Source organism: Populus nigra, chromosome 3 (assembly GCF_951802175.1).
Source record: "Populus nigra chromosome 3, ddPopNigr1.1, whole genome shotgun sequence".
Taxonomy (NCBI): Eukaryota; Viridiplantae; Streptophyta; class Magnoliopsida; order Malpighiales; family Salicaceae; genus Populus; species Populus nigra.
This window is the reverse complement of record NC_084854.1, coordinates 14,994,620-15,016,179: the sequence shown is the minus strand read 5'-3', so window position 1 is coordinate 15,016,179 and position 21,560 is coordinate 14,994,620. Positions and strand designations below refer to the sequence as shown.

The 21,560-nt window shown below is 33.1% G+C and overlaps 2 protein-coding genes across 3 annotated transcripts; both read right to left on the bottom strand.

Moving 5' to 3' along the window:
* Nucleotides 1–675: 675 nt before the first annotated feature.
* On the bottom strand, nucleotides 676–7,795 carry LOC133689635 (uncharacterized). The gene is made up of 6 exons (XM_062109581.1): nucleotides 6,035–7,795; nucleotides 3,538–3,971; nucleotides 3,248–3,409; nucleotides 1,659–1,734; nucleotides 1,202–1,357; nucleotides 676–1,039 (listed from the first exon to the last, which is right to left on the bottom strand). Exons 1-6 carry the CDS (start codon nucleotides 7,682–7,684, stop codon nucleotides 899–901), a joined length of 2,619 nt encoding a protein of 872 aa, XP_061965565.1. The 5' UTR covers nucleotides 7,685–7,795; the 3' UTR covers nucleotides 676–898.
* Nucleotides 7,796–11,598: 3,803 nt separating this feature from the next.
* LOC133689040 (uncharacterized) lies at nucleotides 11,599–16,435 on the bottom strand. Of its 2 annotated transcripts, none has more exons than XM_062108750.1 (7): nucleotides 16,176–16,435; nucleotides 15,668–15,752; nucleotides 15,455–15,522; nucleotides 14,256–14,369; nucleotides 13,970–14,141; nucleotides 11,987–12,136; nucleotides 11,599–11,889 (listed from the first exon to the last, which is right to left on the bottom strand). In XM_062108750.1, the coding sequence occupies exons 2-7, from the start codon at nucleotides 15,740–15,742 to the stop codon at nucleotides 11,863–11,865; spliced, it is 606 nt and encodes a 201-aa protein (XP_061964734.1). In that variant the 5' UTR covers nucleotides 15,743–15,752; nucleotides 16,176–16,435; the 3' UTR covers nucleotides 11,599–11,862. The 2 variants fall into 2 exon arrangements, with proteins under 2 accessions (XP_061964734.1, XP_061964732.1); XM_062108748.1 differs by having other exon boundaries at nucleotides 15,668–15,776; nucleotides 16,176–16,434.
* Between the last annotated feature and the right edge of the window lie 5,125 nt (nucleotides 16,436–21,560).

Sequence of the window (21,560 nt, the reverse complement as noted above, 5' to 3'; positions counted from 1 at the left end):
GGTAGCTGCAACCCATAAGCCAACTTTCCCACTTTTGTAATATGAGTTAAGGCCCGTAGCAACGAGGATGCAGCTTTAAATTCTTCCTCAAAGCCACAGTTCCTTGCCTGTAGGGCTGCAATTTCTAATACACATAATCCTCCACTAAAAACTCTCTCAGTTCTTCCTTTATCTGAAATTTGTTTCATCTTGTGCTGAGCTCGCTGAAGTTGTTTTTGTAACAATTTATCCATCATCTCCTTTCAAGTACAAATCCCCCAACAGTAGCTACTGCAGTGGAATTCTAAATGGAAAACTCCTTGCAAGGTGGTGCTGGGCCAATGATCCAGTAAAAGCTAAAACAAAAGGTTTAAATTAAGAGTACCAAACATGTTCTAAATCCTCTTTTTGGAAGATTTTAAGAAATCAATCTATATAGGAAAGCAGTAAAACCCATTGACCGATCACCATTTCTATCTTTTGTGGTTAAAACCCTTTTCTATTTCTAGTTTGCATAACTTTTCCTTCTAGCAAGCTGGATACCATTTTTGCAGGACATAATTTTGTCTGTATATTTAGTTTACTGGATGGAGAACAGTTCGACAACTCATTTAAAAAAGAGCCGTGCTCAAAAGGCTACTCGATGACGGCTGTAGGCATCAACCATAGAGGGTCAATGAAAAGAATCGAACAGAATTAATGGTGAAAGGCTACCTTCTGCATAAAAACTAAATTAGAAAGCTTACATAATGTTAATCAGTCCAATCTACTTGTATGCACAGCCCAATACTCATGTCTTCTTTTCTTGGTTAAAGCATCTCAGAAGTCCTATCTTCAGGTATTGATAATGGGCTGAACTCCAAAAGTTTCCCTGGCCGCTACTGATGTTCATTCTACCCTCGTAACTACAACACATACTTCAGATAGAAGACACTGAGGAATAACGCAATGCAAATTCTTGCAGTTCAGGAACCCTGATATGTTCCAGTACAGGAGACGTCTTCAAGCCAACAATTTGTACATCTGAATTTGAGTGACCATCTAAGAAAACATTTGTAACCTGTAAACAAAGCATCATAACAACTTAGAACTCCAATATCCAGCTATTGTGAGTCCATGAAAAGAAGAGAGACCTGTAGAGTTAGAGCTTATCAAGAATAGAAATAAATAATAGTTTTAGTATTGGCATTATAAACAAAGCAACCTAACGAGAGAAATGTACCTGACTGCATCCAAAAAGTTTAAGCACCTTCAATGATAAACAACTATCCACAATCAAGCCCAAGGCCTCATTTGTCAAGTTCCGACACCATGACAAATCCAAACTTAGCAACTTTCTTGAACGTCTAGCAAGTGATAATGCTGTACAGTGGCCAACCTAGGAAAAAGAGTCACAGATGCCCATCATGAGTAGAAGAATCTAATTTCAGATCAAATTCACCTAGGTCCAATACTCCAACAGAACCTTCTAAGCCAACAGAAACATTAGTAGCTAATCAATAATAAGAAGATCAGCAGGCAGAGCCAGAAGACTTTGGCAAGGACTGCATTCCAGTAACAACTAAATAGGACCAACTGTTTGATGCAATTTCAAAAGTGAATGGAAGAAACTCCTAAACCACCCCTTGAATGGGGAAAATGAGGATCCTGAGAAGAAGAGAGAGTAAGCAATAAGGTACCTTCGTAACATTATTCAGTGAAAGTTCTTTTAAAAGCTCTCCAGAAGTTTCCAAAAATGCAGCAATAGCTTCATCACTGTCACCAGAAGAGGGAAGGAAGAGTTGAGAAATAAAATCAATTTGCCATTGAGAAGTTGCTATTACTAGTGAGGGGCCAATCCAAACAAGCACTGATGTGCAAAAAATTAAAAATGGCCAGAGTAGAACAATGATTTGGGTCTGCATGGCAGAAGATGCCCTGACAAGAAAAAACCCTTCATCTTAAGGAGCAGCTTACATAACCATTAAGCAATTTGCATAGCCATGACCAGTAACAGCCCCAGCTTGGTCTAACCATAAGACATTTTATCTTCACTCGAGTCAAGATTCAAATATATCGAAACATTTGCAACACTTTCCAAAAAATTCCTTTGATTCAGCAATCAACATACAGTAGGGAGGGAAACATTTGACATGATCTTACAATTAAGTATAAGAATCTTATTACCCTTGGAAAGTTCTAAAAACAGTGTAAACTTGCCAATTGCCATATAATTGTGAACAATGGAGGAAAAAATGTGTGAAGCCATGTTTTCTTTTTTCACCACCCTACTTAAGTTGAATCCATAAAATGCTGAAACTCATTAAAATGCACAAAGATTTATACATGCTCCTTGTCAATACAATAACAGGTTGGATGATTCAACATGATCCTTCCATTCATCGGTAGGACATCTTGATACAAACTAAGAATGTGGCTTGATGCGGAACAATGAACAAAAAGAATTAAAGCAGAAAAGAAAGAAGCTTTTAGAGAAAGAAGCTAAGAATTGAAAGCAAAGAAAGAGAAGAATGAGAATTGGAAATATGCAACTCTGCAATATTTCTCATTAATCATAAAAAATTCCATTAACATTTAGAAAAGTAGGATATAAATACTAAAACCCTAACTAGAACAAGTGATTAGGCTTATGGCCCACTAAATAAAATACCCAACAATAATTAAATCAAACCCAACAAATAAAGCCTAATTAATAAACCTCAACTAAAAATTTATACACTAAAACATAAGCTAAAACCAATCTCTTAATGGTTTGGACTATCCTTCATCATCTATCATACAAGTGCGTAAACAATGTTTCGGGTTCAGTGTCCCCACCATGGCTGTTTGCATAGCAAGATTAAATTATGCAGCAATGCCAATAGATTATAAATCAAGTAGATATTCTGGCATTCCAGGGATGAACAATGGTTAGGAGCCCAGATCAGAGAAATCAATTTACACACTCCAGGGAAATGGGCAACCAAAGTAAAAACGAAAATGTAGAAGTTGACAGCCAAATAAAACTACTCTGCAGAAATTTCTTCAATTGCATGATGTTTCTATAAACCAAGCATGACTCGTGCTAGCTCTAATAAAAATAATATAAACCATTTTAGCACCCAAGCCATGCTTATAACATAATGAAAAGGAATTACTGATAAAAGAAAGATCATAAAGAACTTTAAATGTTAAAAAAAGAAAATCCAAATGATGTACATGCAAGAAAAAACAAACACTTGTAGAAATCACAACACATAAATAGTAAATCACAATGTTATGCAAATACCTGAATGCATTGCGGCAGAGTTTCAAAGTATGGATTTCTCGGCAAGCATTTGCAAGAAATCCCAAAGCAGAATCTGTCAATTTCCTCAAGTTACCAAGATCAAGTGCACATAATTTAGAGCAGGTTTCAGCTATGACTTTCATGGAAGAATCAGTCAATTTCCTGCACCAAATTACATCATCCAAAATAAGAAAAGAACATTTAAAATCAGGAATCAACGGTGTGATATTCTCCCACAGATAGCAAACAAATTCACTGATGTTGCACATAAAATGTTAAAAGAAGCTTACACACAATCAGTCAAAACAAGCTCCTTTATATTATGGCCACGTGCAACGATAAATCCCCTCAAAAAATTATCATTAATGGTTTGAATTCCAGACAGGGACAACACTTCTAAATGTTCTAGTTTCTTCAGTGCTGGCAAAATGAGCATGGGTTGAATGCTTTGGCAATCATTAATGTACAGTTCCCGCAAACTTGTTGCCAACGAATCAGCTAAAGTATCAATACTGGCAGAGGTAAGAAGGGAGCACTGGCTGAGATTTAAAGATTGTAGGGCAGGGGCAGAAGAAACAAGTGAACTAAGTGCAGCATCTGAGAGTCGGCATGCTCCACTGATGGATAAAGTAGTTAACCTAGGCAAGCTACCTGGTGACCGAGCTAAAGTAGCAAGTAAAGTATAATCTGCCATGCAGCGTCCACATTGGTCAAGTTGTAGAACCTGATTCTCAGAACAATGAAAGTTAGTTATCATCAGTTTCCACTCATTGAAATAGAAAGAGACACCATGTTATAATCAATGTGCAAAGAGAGGATTATTCATACACACAGAGATATCCGTTCACAAGATGAGCTGTCTTACAATACCACAGATCACAGCGCTATGGTTGAATGGAAACTTGTTATAAATCCAGTCAAAGTTGAAGTCTACGCAAAAGATATATGAGAACCAACAATAGGTTCTAGAACTAAAATGTATATTAGAGACCAACAACAGGTTCTGGAATTAAATCACAAAAAATGTTTGAACTGGAAATCTGATTGAAGCACAGAATGAAAGAAACCTGACTGCCACTGAAATAAATGGCATGCTCATGACTGCCAAGGAAAATATTATACAGGTAACCAACTCAACATTTAGTTGGGCTTTACAGCCTCTGCGGCAACAACCAGCAATATGATAGAAGCTCTAATCAATGAGACTTCCATTTAGTTCAATTTAGTCTACATAAACTGGTATGACCAGAACATTATTGGTTCATCTTGCTTTCATTCTTGACTCCTTCAATCCAGTAAGACTAAATGTGAACCTACCTAGACGTGTAGTAGAACCATAAAAATGTTTAGGAAAATGAAAATAGAAATAAGAGCTTCAAGTTGGTCTAGGGAAATAATAGACTTCTCATTGTTTTTATTCACATGTGCCTCTTTCACAATGCCATTCCATAAAATCATTATTGTCAACGTTAATGCGGCACACAGAGAAGAATGCACTCATTTGTATATTTGATGTAGGCAGAGCGAAGGATAAAAGGTTTGCTACAAGTCAAAATCCTCAGAGACCAAGAAAACTATAAATATAAGAAGGCTATCAAAATACTTAATTTTATTCTGTCTCTCTTTGCCCAAAGACTATTACAACCCTTTTATAAAAAATAAAAAAAAAACCTAGAAAACCTAATGATAGTGAATAGAAAAAAAATTTGGGAAAAATATCCCCTTCAAATAGAAATGCATCATAATAAAGAATAGAAAAATAAAATAGGAATAAATAAAATTAAATAAGAAATAAAAACCTTATGCATGGGTTGGAAGGAACTCGTCCTCAAGTTAGAAATTATCCTCCATCAAGAATATCATTTCTTTGTGTGAATCACCTCATTGTAGATTCCTAACACCTTCGTATCGACCACCTCATCATGAATCCCTAACACGACACTTTTATGCAAGTAGCTCCATCTTGGATTCCTAACACAATATTTTTGTGCGGGTCACCCCGTTATGAATCCCACCACCAGAATTTTGAATGACAACAACTAATGTAGATTAAAACAACACACTAGTTCCTGAACGTCTTTTTCTCAAGAAGAAACCTCCTCAACCCTCCTATACAAGCACATCCTGTTATGCAATTGTTGGGCTCTTATACCAATTAACATAGGCGGGGCAAAGAATAAAGGTTTGTTACAAGTCAAAACCTTTAAAGTCCAAAAAAACTATAAATACAAGAAGACTCAAGATACTTAATTTTATTCTTCTATATCTCTCTTAGTCAAAAGACTATTACAACCCTTTATATATAAAAAACTAGAGAACCCTAATAGTATTGAATAGAAAAAACAAATTAGACAAAAAATTCCCTTCAAATAAAAATAAAAGCTAGAAAAACATCATAAAATTTTTTTAAAAAAAAATGAAATAGAAAGAAATAAAATTAACTAAAAAAAATAATTTTCCTAAAAGAAAAGCTCTTACATCAATATTCAAAAAGAACTATATGATGGGAAGATGTCGGATGCAACCGCATGGTCTTGGCCTTGAGTAGGCCAGACATGGATAAAGGGTCACTAAGCCATATCCCAACCTTAATCAAGGTTAATCTATTTGAAGTAATAGTTACAATTTTTAGAGAACTCCCCTGAAAACATGCTGGCACCATCAAAGATGAAACCCCAAGATAAGTTTTCATCTAAGCAACTAATGATCCATCAGAGTTCCATTTCAGATATTCAACATAAAAGCAAATGCATGATAATACAAACCAAGACGGGTAGATAAACATACCGTTAAATTGCGCGAGTCGCACACCTCAAAATTTTTTGTGAACTCTTCCTCTGCTAGCCACGAACAATCCCTAATACGTATCTCCATAGGTGATCCGCGGACAAGAAGAGCCAAAAAATGAGCATTCATTCTCCGAGAATCACAGAGCAATTGGCATAGCCTATGCCTCAAAGCATCTGGGACATGTTCAAGTGAAGCAATTGCATCGGCATTCTTCACTAGAATTTTCATGCATAATTCTTGCAGTGAAGGAACCAATCCTTTTGAAGGCTTACACGCCCGATCAGTTTTTGGCATCCAAGTTATGGGCACAGGTTTTTCCTTCTCTGAAGTGGAGCCCCTCTGTTGCAAGTTAAGCCTATTTGCTCTATCCCTAATAATCTTCATAGCAGTAGAGAAAGGACCAGGCCAGTCTTCAACTTTGTCCTGCTCTTCTTCCACAGATGGCATTTCTACGTCATGATGGTCTGCCTCATGCTCCTGAACTTCAAAATGAGCAAATCGAGAAGCATTCTGCCTTGCTATATCACGAAATTGCTCCATTCTTGATTCAGGCACTTTACTTCTTGCACTCGCACCCTCCTTTCTCTCTTCCATAACCACACTCTCTGCCAAACCACCAACCAGATTCTTAACTCTGGGTTCTAATTGCAACATATCCTTTCCATTTGATATCAAACCATCATCAACAACCAATTTCCCCTTCCCTTTCTCTTCTCTGCTATACCTCATCCTTCCCCTTGAACTTCCACCCTCAAGAGCAACTGGATTTTCCCCTAATTCCTCAATAACAACAGCACCCTCTTTACTTCTCTTCTCTTTTTCCTCTCTACTATACCTCCTTCCTCTCCTTGAAGTGCCATTCTCATCTGTACATGGGTTTTCCTTCAATCCCTCGACAACACCCTCTTTAACTCCCTCCACTTTCACTTCTCTGTTATATTTTCTCCTTCCTCTTGTTGAAATCCCACTCTCATTAGCACTAGTGCTTTTCCCCAGGTCCTCCACAGCAACACCACCCTCTTCACCTCTCTCCATTTTTACTTCCCCTGTACATTTCCTCTTTCCCCTTGACGACTCACTCAACTTCTCCAAATTTTCACTTCTCTCGACCGCGTTATCATTCAAAATTTCCACCAACTCCTCTTGAACATCCAACTTTAACACTTTCTTACCCAAATGCCCCCTTCCCTTTCCCTTCCCTTTTGTACGCAGAACACTCGAACCCTTGACTTCTTCACCTTCAATTTCAATATTACAATTATCAACAATCCTTTTCCCAGACCTCAAACTTAAAACCCTCAATACTTCACCTCCAACATCTCGTTCGGTCATTTTCTCAACCACATCACCTTCATTAACAAGCCGACCTTGTTTACCATCACTCCCCTTCTTCCTCTTGCGGGTTGGAGTTTGAAGGGAGGCATCGGCAGAAGGAAGTGACTTCGAAGCGAGACGAAGGCTCCGCCTGCGTGGAGGGGCAGAGTCGGAGCCCAAAAGGGAAACACCGGGGGGGTTGGGGTTGGGGGTGGGAGGGGATTGGTGAGTGGAAGGTTCGCGAGTTCGAGTTGGAGTGACAGGTTCGGGTGTGGGCCCTTTTTTGTTTGAGGGTATTGTTGGGAGTATTCCGCGGGACCTGAGCACAGCCATGGAATGGAATGGTGGGTGAAGAGAGAGAGATGGAAGATGATGGAGCGGAAAGGAACTGATTACAAAATCAATATAAGAACGCCAATGGGTGCCGCTCTTTTTTCTATTTTTAGGGTTTTGGACCCAAACTTCCCTTGTACACTGCTTGTGTTTCCCGCCAAATTCTTTTGTTTTTTTTTTTTTTAATTACAGTTATTTAGTACTCCCATCTATTTAGTTAAGGGATATCGTGGCATTATGTCAATTTGAGTTGTTAATGGAAAATTAAAAATCATTGGATGTGGTGAGTATTTTTTAAAATATTTTTTATTTAAAAATATATTAAAATAATATTTTTTTTTATTTTTTAAAAATTATTTTTGATGTTAATGTATTAAAATGATCAAAAAAATCAAAAACAATTAATATAAAGTAAAGAAAAAAAATTTAATTTTTTTAAAAATAATTTTAAAATACAAAAATAAACAAGGTATAAATTTAATTGAGCCCCATGTATTTTTAGCATTTGTTTTCTATGTGATATATACGTGTGTGTGTCATGTAAAAATTAAAATTAAAATTATATTTATTTTAACATGTGGTTGTTAATTCATATACAATGTTTAATTTAAACAAATAAAAATTATAGTAATAAATTCTCTTAGAGTCTCTTGGTTTTTGTATTTTAAAAGTATTTAAAAAAATTAAAAAATTTTTATTTTTTTATTTGTTTTAAATTAATATTTTTTTATGTTTTCAAATCATTTTAATGTGCTGATGTCAAAAATAATTTTATAAAAATAAAAAATAAATATAACCATACTCTTAAATAAGCTTTTAAAATATTAAAGATTTTTTTCAAAATCAATTCCATCGTATCACTATTTTTATTTTCAACTTTTTGGAAAAATTCATATGACTTCCGTCTAAAAAAATAGATCCCAATTCATCATTGAAAATCAAGTTAACACTATAATTAAAATTATTTTTAAAATCTCGTACTTGATCGTTCCGGATTGTCTTAATTTTTTTAAGTATTTTATATGTAAAAATATATATAAAAAATATTTTTTAAAAAATATTTTAATTTTGGATATTAACCTATCAAAATTATTAAAAAATTAAATTACATAAAAGATATTAAAGAAATTAAAATTATGGAACAAGTTGAAAATGATATTAGCGTAAGTACAGGATCAATTAGTGACAACATTAGGAGGTTGTCGTCTTGTTGTATCTTAAAACATTTTAACAATGCTACCAAACTTATTTTAAGGGTATTTATTTTTGTTAGAAAGTAGTTTTTGAAAAATTAATTTTTAAATCTTTCTATATTTATTTGTTATTAAAAAAATTAGTTAATGAAAAACACTTTTCGATCAACGAAAAACACTTTTCAGTTAAAGAAAAATTTGACTTGATTTTCAAGAAAGTGTTTTCCTTTTATTTTGGGTGGAAAACACTTTTCAGAATTTATGAAAATTTTAGAAATGTCATATTATTTGTCGATTATATTAAATTTGATCCTCAAACTTTTGATTACTTTATATATTTTGTTTTAAATATTTGTTTTTCAATTTCATCCCTTAGAATTTAATTTTTATATTAAGTTTGGTCCTCATTTTTTTTACTGTTACTTATTTTATTTGAAATAATTTATGAAAAGTTAATTATTATTATTTTAATTTCTTCATCTTTCAATTTTTTTATTTTTTAGATTTAATTTCTATTATTTTGATTGTTATTTATTTTTTTAAGATAATTTGTGAAATTATTTTTTTTTTCAATTTCATTCTCATTCAACGTTTTAATTTGTAAGATTTGTTCCTCATTATTTTAATAAACTTAAAAAAAAAAAACATTAATAAGTTATTTTCCAGTTCATTTTTCATGACATAACCAAACACTGAAAAAGTGTTTTCCAACTTATTTTCCATTACACTACCAAACATCAAAAAATAATTTACTTTTCCGGAATTCACTTTCTAATAAAACAAACAGGGCCTTAGCTAATAAAGATAATACAATGAGCGACTCGGCATCTGGATCTAGCTAGGTTTTAAAATAAATTAAATAGTAGTTAATTTAGTGTGCTCTAAGCAACTTAGTGGTATACTCTCGATCTACCTAGCTAAAATCCAATTTAATTATTTTTTAAAAAAATATTAGATTAAAAATGCTCTGGATTGACCCAAGTTAAATGAAATTTAACTCACTTAACATGTGATTCAAATCACGATCTTAACTGTATTTAATAACTTTACTCTTTAAAATCTATTTTTATTTAATCAAATAATAATTGTTAAAAAAAACATCCAATAAAATTATACAGAAAAATATATATTTTTTAAATCTAAACTTCATTTTTATATTAATACATCTCTTTATTGTTTAAACAAGCACGTATTTTTTTTTTATTATAAGCATTATTTTTCAAATCAAAATCCACCATGATCTAAAAAACAAGGTAAAAAAAATATATTGAAATAGTATCTTAATATATTGTATAAATATTGAAGAAAAAAAATAAACATCATAAAATCATGTAAAAGATTCATAAAAAACTTAAAAGAACATAAATTTTCTTACCATTAAATACTCATGAGCAATTTATTATTTATTATTTTTGAAGAACGGAAAAGAAGTAGCATAAAAAGGGCCTAGGCATTTGGGGGCGAGTAGACACTTGACCCATAAAAAAAAAAAACACTAGTGCATCAATTTTTTTTTGTTAGCTTTTGTACTTTTATTAAATTTTTTTTAAAAGCATATGACTTGAAATTTGTTTACCAAGTTTTAACTGTGGTAAATATGGTTGAAAATCAGTTTAAGTTTTGTTGGATAAAAAATATATTTTAGTCTACTTAATAAACATGTTTAAAATTTCAATAAACTAATTTTTTTAATTTAAAATGCTTATAAAACTGGTTAAAAAAAATAATTAAACTATAAAAAAATCTCTTTTTTTAATTTTGATCTATTTTTTCTAGCAATACAAAATTTTAAAAATACTTTAATGACATTTATTTCATTAAGAAAAACATATTGACATTAAATTTGGTTTTTTTATTCACAAAATCTAGGTGAAGAATCATTTTTTCTCCAACTTAAATACTGAAATATAAACAAAATAAAGTTTTAGATTAAAATATAAAATTATGAAACTGAAATAATAAAAAATGAAAACAAAAAAAATTTGGAGTCCAAAATCTTCTTTTTTTTTTAATGTTTCATGAATTGTTTTAAAAGAAAGCCTATATTTTTACCTCGCTACATTTTTAATTTTTTTCAAGTAATAAAATTGGTTTTTTTTACAAAATTAATTATTACCTCGCTACATTTTTAATTTTTTTCAAGTAATAAAATTGGTTTTTTTTACAAAATTAATTATAAGTTCAGTGTCAAAATATTTACGCATAATGATAATCTTATAAAATACAAATTATAATAAAATATCAAATCCAAATCTCATTCAAAACAATGTGAAAGTATAGAATAAAAAAAAATAACCGGGGTGGAAAAAAACTTAAAAGTACTGGAAAAAAAAACACGCATTGTGTTTAGCTGCAGTGTTTTCCAAATCTCTTTTTAAGTATTTTTTTTTGTGTATTGTAATTACGAGGAGAACTCACAGTAAACAAGTCCAACTTACACAAGATTAGTAATCTCGTTTGCCAATTCGCTGGCTCTACAATGATCATCTTCTGAATAGATTTAGAGAGATTGTTTAGTTGTTCCTGTCTACAATTCGCATTCGGGAAAAGAATTGGACAATGGAAGCTAGGTTGGAAGTTACGTCAGATCAACCAGTTAAAACATGGAATTTATCAGAATTTGGATTGGCTAAAGCAATGCTGATAAACGGAATCAACTCTTCAGGCGTAGTAAAAAGTCGGAACCCTAAACCTTCATCGCAAAAGGCCACAACATAGTCAGGATCTGGAATGATCATGCTCCGATAGAGTTGCATTAAAAATTATAATGTTCAGGCTAAATGAATAGCCACAAATAAACATCCGGAAATTTGAAAAAATTTCTACAAAGCTATGGAACCATCATAACCCAGAACTATAATTCTCTCACAGTGTTAGCAGGTATCGTAACGGTGCATTGAGCTGTGGCAATTTAAAGAGCAGGTCCACGTTCACATTTGAAACTCCATCGTCATTGAGATTGTCTGGGAAACTCCTGCATCAATGTCAGCCTGTAAGCTCTTCCATCAAGCCCTGTTGATCAAACAAGGAAAAAAGTGAAATTCAAGTGGGTTCAAGAACAAAATGTAAGAAGACAATTTCAGCTAACCAAGTCACCATGACAACCCACCCGTGCAATGTACTGCTCAGCATCAGTTCGTTTAAGAAAGTGCATCGAATGGCGAGCAAGATTGGCTGTCTTATCACTTAGTAATATCCCTTCACCCATATCATCAAGGACTCTCACCTTGATGTATGGATCTTTGGGCGGAACCATATCCTGCCATGCACAATAACCTCAGCCATCAAAATCTAGGTAAGCATGTGAAGTGAAACAATTCGAACACGAAACTGTAATCAGTTTAGAAGACAATTTCTCACTGTTTATATTTCTCAAACCAGTAAAAAACTGCTAAAGATATACATGCTGAATTTCGCATATTAGTGCCAGATGTATTGATGCTTCTTAAAAAGTAGTGTCTACTGATTAAAAAAACTACATATATAACCTTAGAAGCTAATATAACCATGACTTCCTTTGATGGATTTTTGATCTTATAATATCCTTGCTTCTGCGCTGACTAGCACCGACCCTTGCAAATAAAAAGCTCCAATACTTTGCTTAAGACCATCATGATGGCTAAACCTGAGCTATATGACTACTGAAGATCCGGTCAGGTCTTCCTCTGGCAGAGAAACCCTCAGTATCTGTTCACTTGCAGAAAATTATTTTTCTTTCCTGTTTTCAGTTTTTTTTTCAATGAAAAATTGAAAACGTGTTCATTTATTGAGAATGAAGATGATTTTTTTTCATAATAAAAAAGGAATACATCAAACCATGATTTATAATAATCATTTAACATTTCGTAATAATCTAATCGTATAATATTAATTTTTTATCATTCAAATTAAAAATTATCATGAAAAAATTATATTGTAAACTAAAAAAAATCATATTCATTTTTTTATAAAAATTAAATTTATGACACTAACTAGACACTAACTAAATATGAAAAAATATATAAAAAAACATAATTTTAATCTTTTACATTGCTAAAAACTACTTGTGTATATAAAATAAAATTGTATTGTTCATGTCTTTTTTTTTTTTGAAAAATAGTAAAAAACTTGTAAAGAAAAACTATGGAGAACCTCTAAAATATGTTTTCTAAACTTAGTACAAATTTGAAAATATGAAAAACTAATTTTCCAGTTTTTTGGATGGAGAATATTACATTCGGCAAAAAAGTCTAATAAAAAAGCTAAGAGTATTAATATGTTTCTGAACAACCTCTTACCTTCTCAAGCACACTTGTGGATAAGATAATGCTCGTCTTTGTAAGATGGGAACAGAACACAATTAATAAACTTTTAAAAAACCATTTGGATTTTGACTAAAAAAATATACTATCATGCTGAACTTTTGTCAAGCATATCCAATTGGTAAATTATTGCTCCATCTTGCTAGTTGAGTCATATACTCTCTTCTATTGAGTTATATGCTTCATATCCTTCTTCATCAGCCAAGGCTACCACTGCATAGTGATACATTATCACCCATCTTTCAGTAAAGAGACATGGTCCGTCCAAGGACCCTAGAAAACAAATCTGCAAGTTTAATTTTGGACATGGGTTTTCATATCATAATCAGTCTAAGATTCATGCATCTTTTATTTTTCACCCATAAATTATAGCATTTGGCCACTCAAGGATGAGTTTCCTTAGTAATGCTAACAAAACGAAATGGAATATACTTTTTTGGGAACACGCAACTTAATTTTTAAGACTGGCAATAACATTAAAGTGATACAAGACTTGCATCCACAGAAAGATCGAGAAATGTTAGAGCCTTTTGTTGGTAAGAGCTAAACCACCAAAACAAGGGAAAGAAATGGATATGTCAGCCATGAGCCGACCAGATATAAAAAACAGCATTCCATGTCAAAAGAAAGGCTCATTTCCTATTTATAGGGAGAAGTTGTTAGCCACTGGTAACACAATAAAATTTTCCAAACAATTTCAATTATTTTTTTGTTGCACCAGCAACCATTATTAGTCTGAAACTCTGAATGCATCAAGTCAATATTCTGAGAGAAACAGAAAGAGAGCTTACCACATTCAAATCAATTCCCACTTCTGCCATGTATGATTGCAAAGCAGCAGAATGCTTCCCAAAATAGTTTTTCTCTGAAAGACTGAGCTTCTCTTGAACTTCTTCTGGGAGCTCAAGAAGCTCAAGCCCAACCTTCCAAGCAAAACTTTGTATAATTTCTGCTCGGTTGTGCCTGCAAGGATATAAACCATGAGCCAAAAGAGCTGAAGATGAGACAAACCTCAACAAAGGAACTCACTAGAAAGAGTAGGGTCATGAAATAGAACAAGGATTTCGAGATACTCACACGTAAGCCATTAAGCAACGCTTGTTGCGAATTAAAGAAAGGTGGTGGATGAGTGCCCCATAGTGCTCTGCATTTCTAGTTTCTCTCACATCCACACTTTCTTCCTGCATTTTCCTATTGCCATAGCAAGTCAATAAATTAAGCAGGAGAAGAACAATATATATTTTAGCATTGCATACAAAATTGCAAGAGAGAGAGAGAGAGAGGAAGATGGAAAGGAGGCAAACAACTGGTTAAGATAAGACCAAGCGGCCATATAGATTGAAATTCTTCCAGCAATTGATCACAGAGAAGTAATTCCGTATGGTTACACATGTAGGCCCATACACTGACAAGGAAGGTCTTTATTAAAAAGTAAAGGCACATTGGCCCTGCGTAGGTGTATGAATGATATAACAAGCCTGCTCTCTTCCCATACCAGAGAAATTTGTCCAAACCAATTCTCCCATGTAACAGAGCAATTCTTGTTCTTTCTAATGGTAAAATCAAGACAAATAATTATAGTAACTGATGGGTATTTACAGAAAATCAATGATATGCAACAAAGTTGTAATAGATATTATCAATTGCATGATATCCTCTTTTCCAAAGGGAAACGTGGGTTACAATCTGCAAGCATGAGTATGCTACTAAAAATTCCATGAAAAACTAATACTAATCCACACTAGAAACCTGAAATCCCAGGTACCAAATGCATGGAACTGAATATTATGAAATACAAGCACTGCTTCCCTCTAGACTTCACCAACTTGACCGTAATTCAAAGGTTGAACCAGAGTAGGAGCCAAAAGAGCATCAGGTAAAACTTAATTTCATGTGTCCATATAAACTTAAGTATGTATTGATGCATCTGTTAGATCATAACTCAATGTGTTCTAATAGCAGAAACTTTAGGTCTTTGAAAATTCAAACCAAACTGATCATTTAAGTTGAAGTGATAAGGACTCCCACAACAAATTTCATGGGGGGCACTGTGTAAATAAGACTAGAGCTTAATCCATTACACCAACAAATTAAAATAGTAGCGGCACCTAAATGTAGCAAATTCTTTTACTGTAGATTTTTCTAGCAGTCAATAACTAATAAAGTATCATCGCTACTTCATGACCAGCGATGCACAGCTAAAAGAAACAAAAATTAAAAAGGAAAGAAAATATACATTCGAGCATTTCCAAAAGATGAGCTAAAATGGGGAGTACCTTATCAAAGCCTGAAGCTCAAGGTAGTGCTGACTACATTGATCAACAACTTGATTAAACAAATCTTCCTACAAAACAATATCACATCACTTAAATAACATATATTGTTACAATAACAGATGAACTAATCCAAACCACTTCTTGCCCAATAAAATTGTCACAGAAAATAGGTAATTGAATATGCCATAAAATAAAACAAAAAACTTTGCTCACATTGAAAGGTTGAAGCTGTCCCTTTTCACCATTGGCAAGGTCTTTAATTAGTTCATATCCCTTTCTCGCATACATTTCCCTCAAACTATCAGAAAAGAAAACACTTGACCTAAAAGCAAAAGGGAAAACAAAATCCTTCCTCACTTAATTTATCAGTATATGAATTAATGAGAATCTTTCAATCCCTCATAAACCCAAAAAGAAACGAAAAAAGTACACATATAACATCAATAAAAGCTTTACATATACAAAGAAATAATCTTGGGAAAGAAATCCCATTTTTATAGAATGAAAAAGGCAACAGCGCTGGAAAATTAGAGAAAATGGAGAAATGGGTTTTTGACGGTGCCTTTTTTGGTGTTTGGTTGGAGAGAAAACGAACATGGTTTTGGCCCCATTGTGTTCAATTGAAAAATAAAAAGAAAGAGATTAACTTTTTATAAATTGCAAATAGAAAGTTTGGAAAAAAGAACCCAATTCAGAAACCCAAAAACGAGAAATAACACACCTCAACGTGGGTAATCTGGCCGGCGGAGGGAGCCGGATGGCTGTGCGTCAGATTGGCAAGGAGAGGGAGTGGGGGACGAGACAAGTACAGTGAGAGAGATGGAGAAAAAGAGCTGCTTCTTTTGAAACAACTGATAAACTGGCGCGTCAAATGTCCCTCGCAGAGCGGTTTATCCTAGCCTTTTTCAGGGGGAAAAAATCCGAGTAATTTGAAAGTGCTCCAAAAATAATTACAAGACAAATCGGCCTAATGGCGGCGGGAATTAAAAAACCAGAGATGCAAATTATTAATACTAACATTTAACAATTATTAACACATTAACAATTTTAAAAACAAAACCTAAAAGAGATGTATCTTTTACCATAAATTACCATACAAAATATTATTTATTATGATAGTATTTTTTTTAATTTTTTTTATATTTAAATTATTAGAGATTAAGTTTTATAATTTGTTATGGTTTATTTTTTAATAAAAAATAAAAGAAATGGTGATTCACAAAATATTATTCATGGCAGTACTGTTTTTTTTAAATATATTTTTTAATTTTATCCTTTAATATTTGAGTTATTAGAGATTGAACTTTACGATTTGTTATAATTTATTTTTTATAAAGTCATCTCAATCTTATAATCCGTGTTGCGGATTTGATAAGTTAACCTGGTTAACCAGAGTTTTTTTTTAATTGACTTTTTTTATTACATCCTTCAACATTAAGCTGATTAAGAATTAGGTTTTATAATTTATTTTGATTTTCTTCTATGAGGTTATTCTGGTCTTATGATACAAGTTTTGCAAGTTAACACGGATAGACTCGAGTTGTTTATTGTGTTCTTTTTTATATTGGTTTTTTTTTTCAATTTCATCATTCAACAATAGATTGATTGAGAATTGAGCTTCACAATCTGTTTTGATTTGCTTTTTATATAGTTATCTCAATCTCATAAAGAACATCAAATTTAAACATGAATGAAAAATGAATAAAATACCAAATTTAACAAAATATAAATAATCATTATATAATGAAAAACCCCACAGGATCGGGGTTGTGTACAATGCCAATGAGGTAGGGAGCTAAGGCCAAAACATCGAGGTCAGGCTCCTCTGCAAGGTAAACTCCATGTTGGACAATTGAAACTCTAGTAGGGAATACATCAACAAAGTCAAACATGGGACCAGATGGAATGCAACATCAAAGTCCATTTAAATTCCCCTTAACAGGTTAAAAAAAATACAAGTTGGATATGGCAAGGGAAATCTTGTCTCTAACTATCTCGGTTAGTTATGTAGGCCCTGCAAACATCTCTTGGAACTCCTCGGGAGAGTTCCTTATAGTTTATCCTCATACGAGACCTTTGGGCTTCCTTTCTAGTTGTAAGGAGCTCAGCCTTCAAAGCATCATGAGATGCCTTTATCTCAGTCATTCCTTACTTCAAAAAGGCTATTTTAATATGAGTTATACGAAGCTCCTTTTTATTTCAGCCGAAGGACCGATCTCTCATGTCATTCGTCAACATCGTATAGGTTATCTTGAGCTCTCTCAGTTTAGCCTTCACCATAACCTTCTCAATCTCAGCCTTTGAAGAGCAATCTGGTTTGCCTTATGCTTGATGATGACCTCTCTCACTTGGCTCCTCTCAAATTGCCAACGCCTATTAAAGTGGGCGCATAACATGAAAGTCTAACAAAGATAAATGATGATTGTTAAAAACAATAAAAATAAAACAAAATAATAATATTAGAAAAAGTCAAAGTTTCTTATGTGGAGGGCATTTGTCCAGCAAAGGCCAAATAATGATTGTAGCTCTCATTAGACATCACTTAGATGTCTAAAGGAATATTCAAAAACCTCTTCAGACTTTTCACCACCTCTAAGCCATCGACCCCAAGATTGGACCTCTTACCAAGGATAACCTTTATGGCCCATGTTTCCTCCTGGATTAAGGTAAGGAAAGTGTAGTGGGCTCGATTAAAGATGAAGTTAGCAAAAATATCCTCGAGCCAAGGCTGTTCAACTCATAGAAGAGCACCATGTGCAGAAGTTCCAGTAGCTAAAGAGGTCATTGACTACAACATTAGCCTCTATAGGGGTGGAGACCCTCCTTTTCTTGAAGTAGGCAACAACACTCGCGATGAATTTAAGAGAGGTCAACTATCATTATTATATTAATGGTGAAAAGAAGCTCACCCATATTGATGAGGTCATTTTCCATATTCGTTTCAATCCTAACTCTAGACAAGTTGAGGGATGAAGTTTCCCTCCCAAACACAGACCCTACTAAAAACTCTTCTTCCCTTTCAATTGTTAACCCTTCACAAAGAGAATAATATTTAGATGCACAAAACAAATATAAGAAGTTGTTTACTTTACAATAGGGCTTGATAAATGCCATTTGGCCATCTCATTGATCTCGTACTCAGTTAAGGTCTGAGCCAATATAGCATATGTCTCTTTCCCAGTCGAGCTCAGATGGAGATTGTTGCTCATTTCAATAAGGGACAATCTTTAGTAGTGGGCACAACCCCAGATCTCTATCATCTCATCTCTTGGATTGACCGTCCTATTATATCTTATTATCAGTCACCTCCCCCTCTACTTCTTGACTTGGACATGCTTGCCCTGCAAAGTCCCATTCATGAGTCTATTAGGTCTGTTGGCAAAGGTAAAAAACTAGTAGACATCGTTGTCATTGTCGGTGCCACCAATCAAATTATAACAGGTCCTAAAGATATTCACAATAGGCTTGAGTCCAACGAGCCTAAGAAATTTGTCAAAAGCAAAAAAGATGATCCATTTATTAGGACCCAACTTATAGTAGCAGAAAACTTCCCTTACAAATTCTTGAAGAGGGAAAGAGTACCCCAACTTGTATACGCACAAGGGGGAAGTGATTTCACAACGCCTCCGAGAGGTGGCTGAGGTCAATTGACTAATCCTTTTAGTTCTAACAGACAGTTTAGCCACATAGTCTTCTAACTACCGACAATTCACACAAGCCACTTGCTCTATGTTTAGGATGTTAGGCTTACAGTCCGTTTGTTTACGCGGTTGCGGCTGCTTTTAACTCAAACCGCGTAAACAAAGCGTTTGGTAACAATAAAACATGAATTACTGTATACGTGGGGCCGGTTAAAAACGTTGTTTTGTGAGAAGCAGCTCTCAGCTGCTTCTCACGCGTCCGCATCTAATGCCCAGGTGAATTAATTCACCTAGGCACTATTCACTTCTTGCAGTGAACAATGTTCTTGAAGTGAACAGTGTTATTCAATTGGCACTGTTCACAGTGAAAAAAATTGTGTTTTTTTGTGTTTTATTCAAAAAATTAGAAGGAGATTGTTTGATGACGTAACAAAAAATTCAGTTTTTGTTGCTGCGCGCTTAAGAAACCATGAAAAATATAGTCCTTGCTTGGTAGATTTCTTACATAATGAAATTGCACATAGTTTAATGGAATAATAAAAAATATTTGATATCAATATTATTTATTTCATGGTGTAATAATTAGTAGTTAATATATATATATATATATTAATTATTTTATAACCTTAATTTAAAAAACATTCTTTTAACCAAACACATTAAACTACTTTTTGTTCAACCTCAATTTCAACCACAGTTTTAACCAAACATATATTTTTTCAAACCAACCTCAACTAAAAGTATTTTTTATAAAACAACTTTTTTCAAACTACAACCACAACAACTACCATAATAACAAACACACTCTTAATGCCCTCATGGGTTTGAGGCAACCTCTCTCTCCCCTGAGGTTCTTTAGAGGTAGTGGGAGAGGGACCACTATAGGGCTGGGAACTACCTTCCCCTTTCTAAAGGTGGATGTTAAAGTTCCACCCAAGGTTGTCAATTCCGTTTCGGTAGGTGTTTCGTTTTTTCAATTGGAACGGAATGTTTCAGTTTCGGAGTGTTTCGGCGTGCCGTTTCGGGGTTGTACTGTTCATATATATATATATATATATATATATATATATATATATTCAACAAACATAATTCAAATTCAAGATAAATTAATTATAAATTATACAATACAAACACAATGCCAAACAAATATAATTTCAAAATTTAAAATATTTCTAAATAGTCAAGATTAAATAGATCTTTAACTTAAAGTAATTCAACTTAAACAAAATATCAAAATATTATGAAAGTAAAATGTTTTAACACAAATATTTTAAATATAAAATTAGGTCAATGTTATTAAAGCTAATGAAATCTAAAGCATTCCTTATTTTGCTCAAATTCCTACAAAGTATAAACATGAAAAAAACAACATGAATATAAACCATATATATTAGTGATAAATCTAATTTTAAAAAATTAATATTATTGTTAATGAAAATAGTAATAATAATTTTCAATGTTATTATTAATATTATTGTTATAGAAAATAGTAATAAAAAAGAGCTTTTTATAATTGGGTGGTTTAATTAATTAAATTGAATAAGGTTCAATTTGATTTAATGGCTTTTCAAGAGCGGAACGGAACATGTGGAATGGAACCGGAACGTTTCGGGCGGAATTTAGCCAAAAAATCCGGAACGGACCGAGATTTAAAATGAGATGAAATTTGTTCCGTTTTGTTCCGTTTTTTGAATTGGTATGGAATGTTTCGGCCATTCCGGACGGAACGGAACGGAATTGACAACCTTGGTTCCACCCCTTTTAGTTCTAGAATCCAGTTTAATGGACCCTTGCACTTTACTTCTTCTTCTAGTTTTAGATTGGAAGCTAAATTCATCACCAAAAAAAGTAGAATCTTTACTCCTAGGATCAAATCTAACCCTTCTAAAGTCTATGTTTTTTTATGATCAAATATCAAAAGGGAAGAATAAAGTATTTTAAGGGTGAGGAACACCTAAAATCAAATAACAAAGTTTCTTCTTGCAATTAAGAATAAGTCTCACTCAAAGCTTCTTCAACAATCTGTTTTTACTAGAGAAATTTTAAAAGTGAAAGTCAAAGGAAAGAATGAGAGTAAAAGTGACTAGAGTTTATAAAAGAAATAACTCTTTATCCTTGCTATTGGATGGACAAACCTTAATGTCATCATAAATCTCTAAAAAAACAACCAATTATTGCATTTAATGCACGTTGTTGTTTTTTCTTCCCAAGAAACTCTGTTTTAATTAGAGCAAACCACTTGGTCAAAAAACTCCCAACAACTTTGTTTGAGGTAATAATCTAACACATGAAGAAGGTAAAACATATTTTATTAAAAGCTAAAAACCATTCAAATCTTTACGTATTAAATATATAAAGACTTGAGAGGCAACTGATAAATCATATTTTTAGCACTTTATGAAAAATGAATTTTAAGCCTAAGTTCTTGTTTAGAAGGTCGAAAGGTAGGGCGATAACCCATTAAT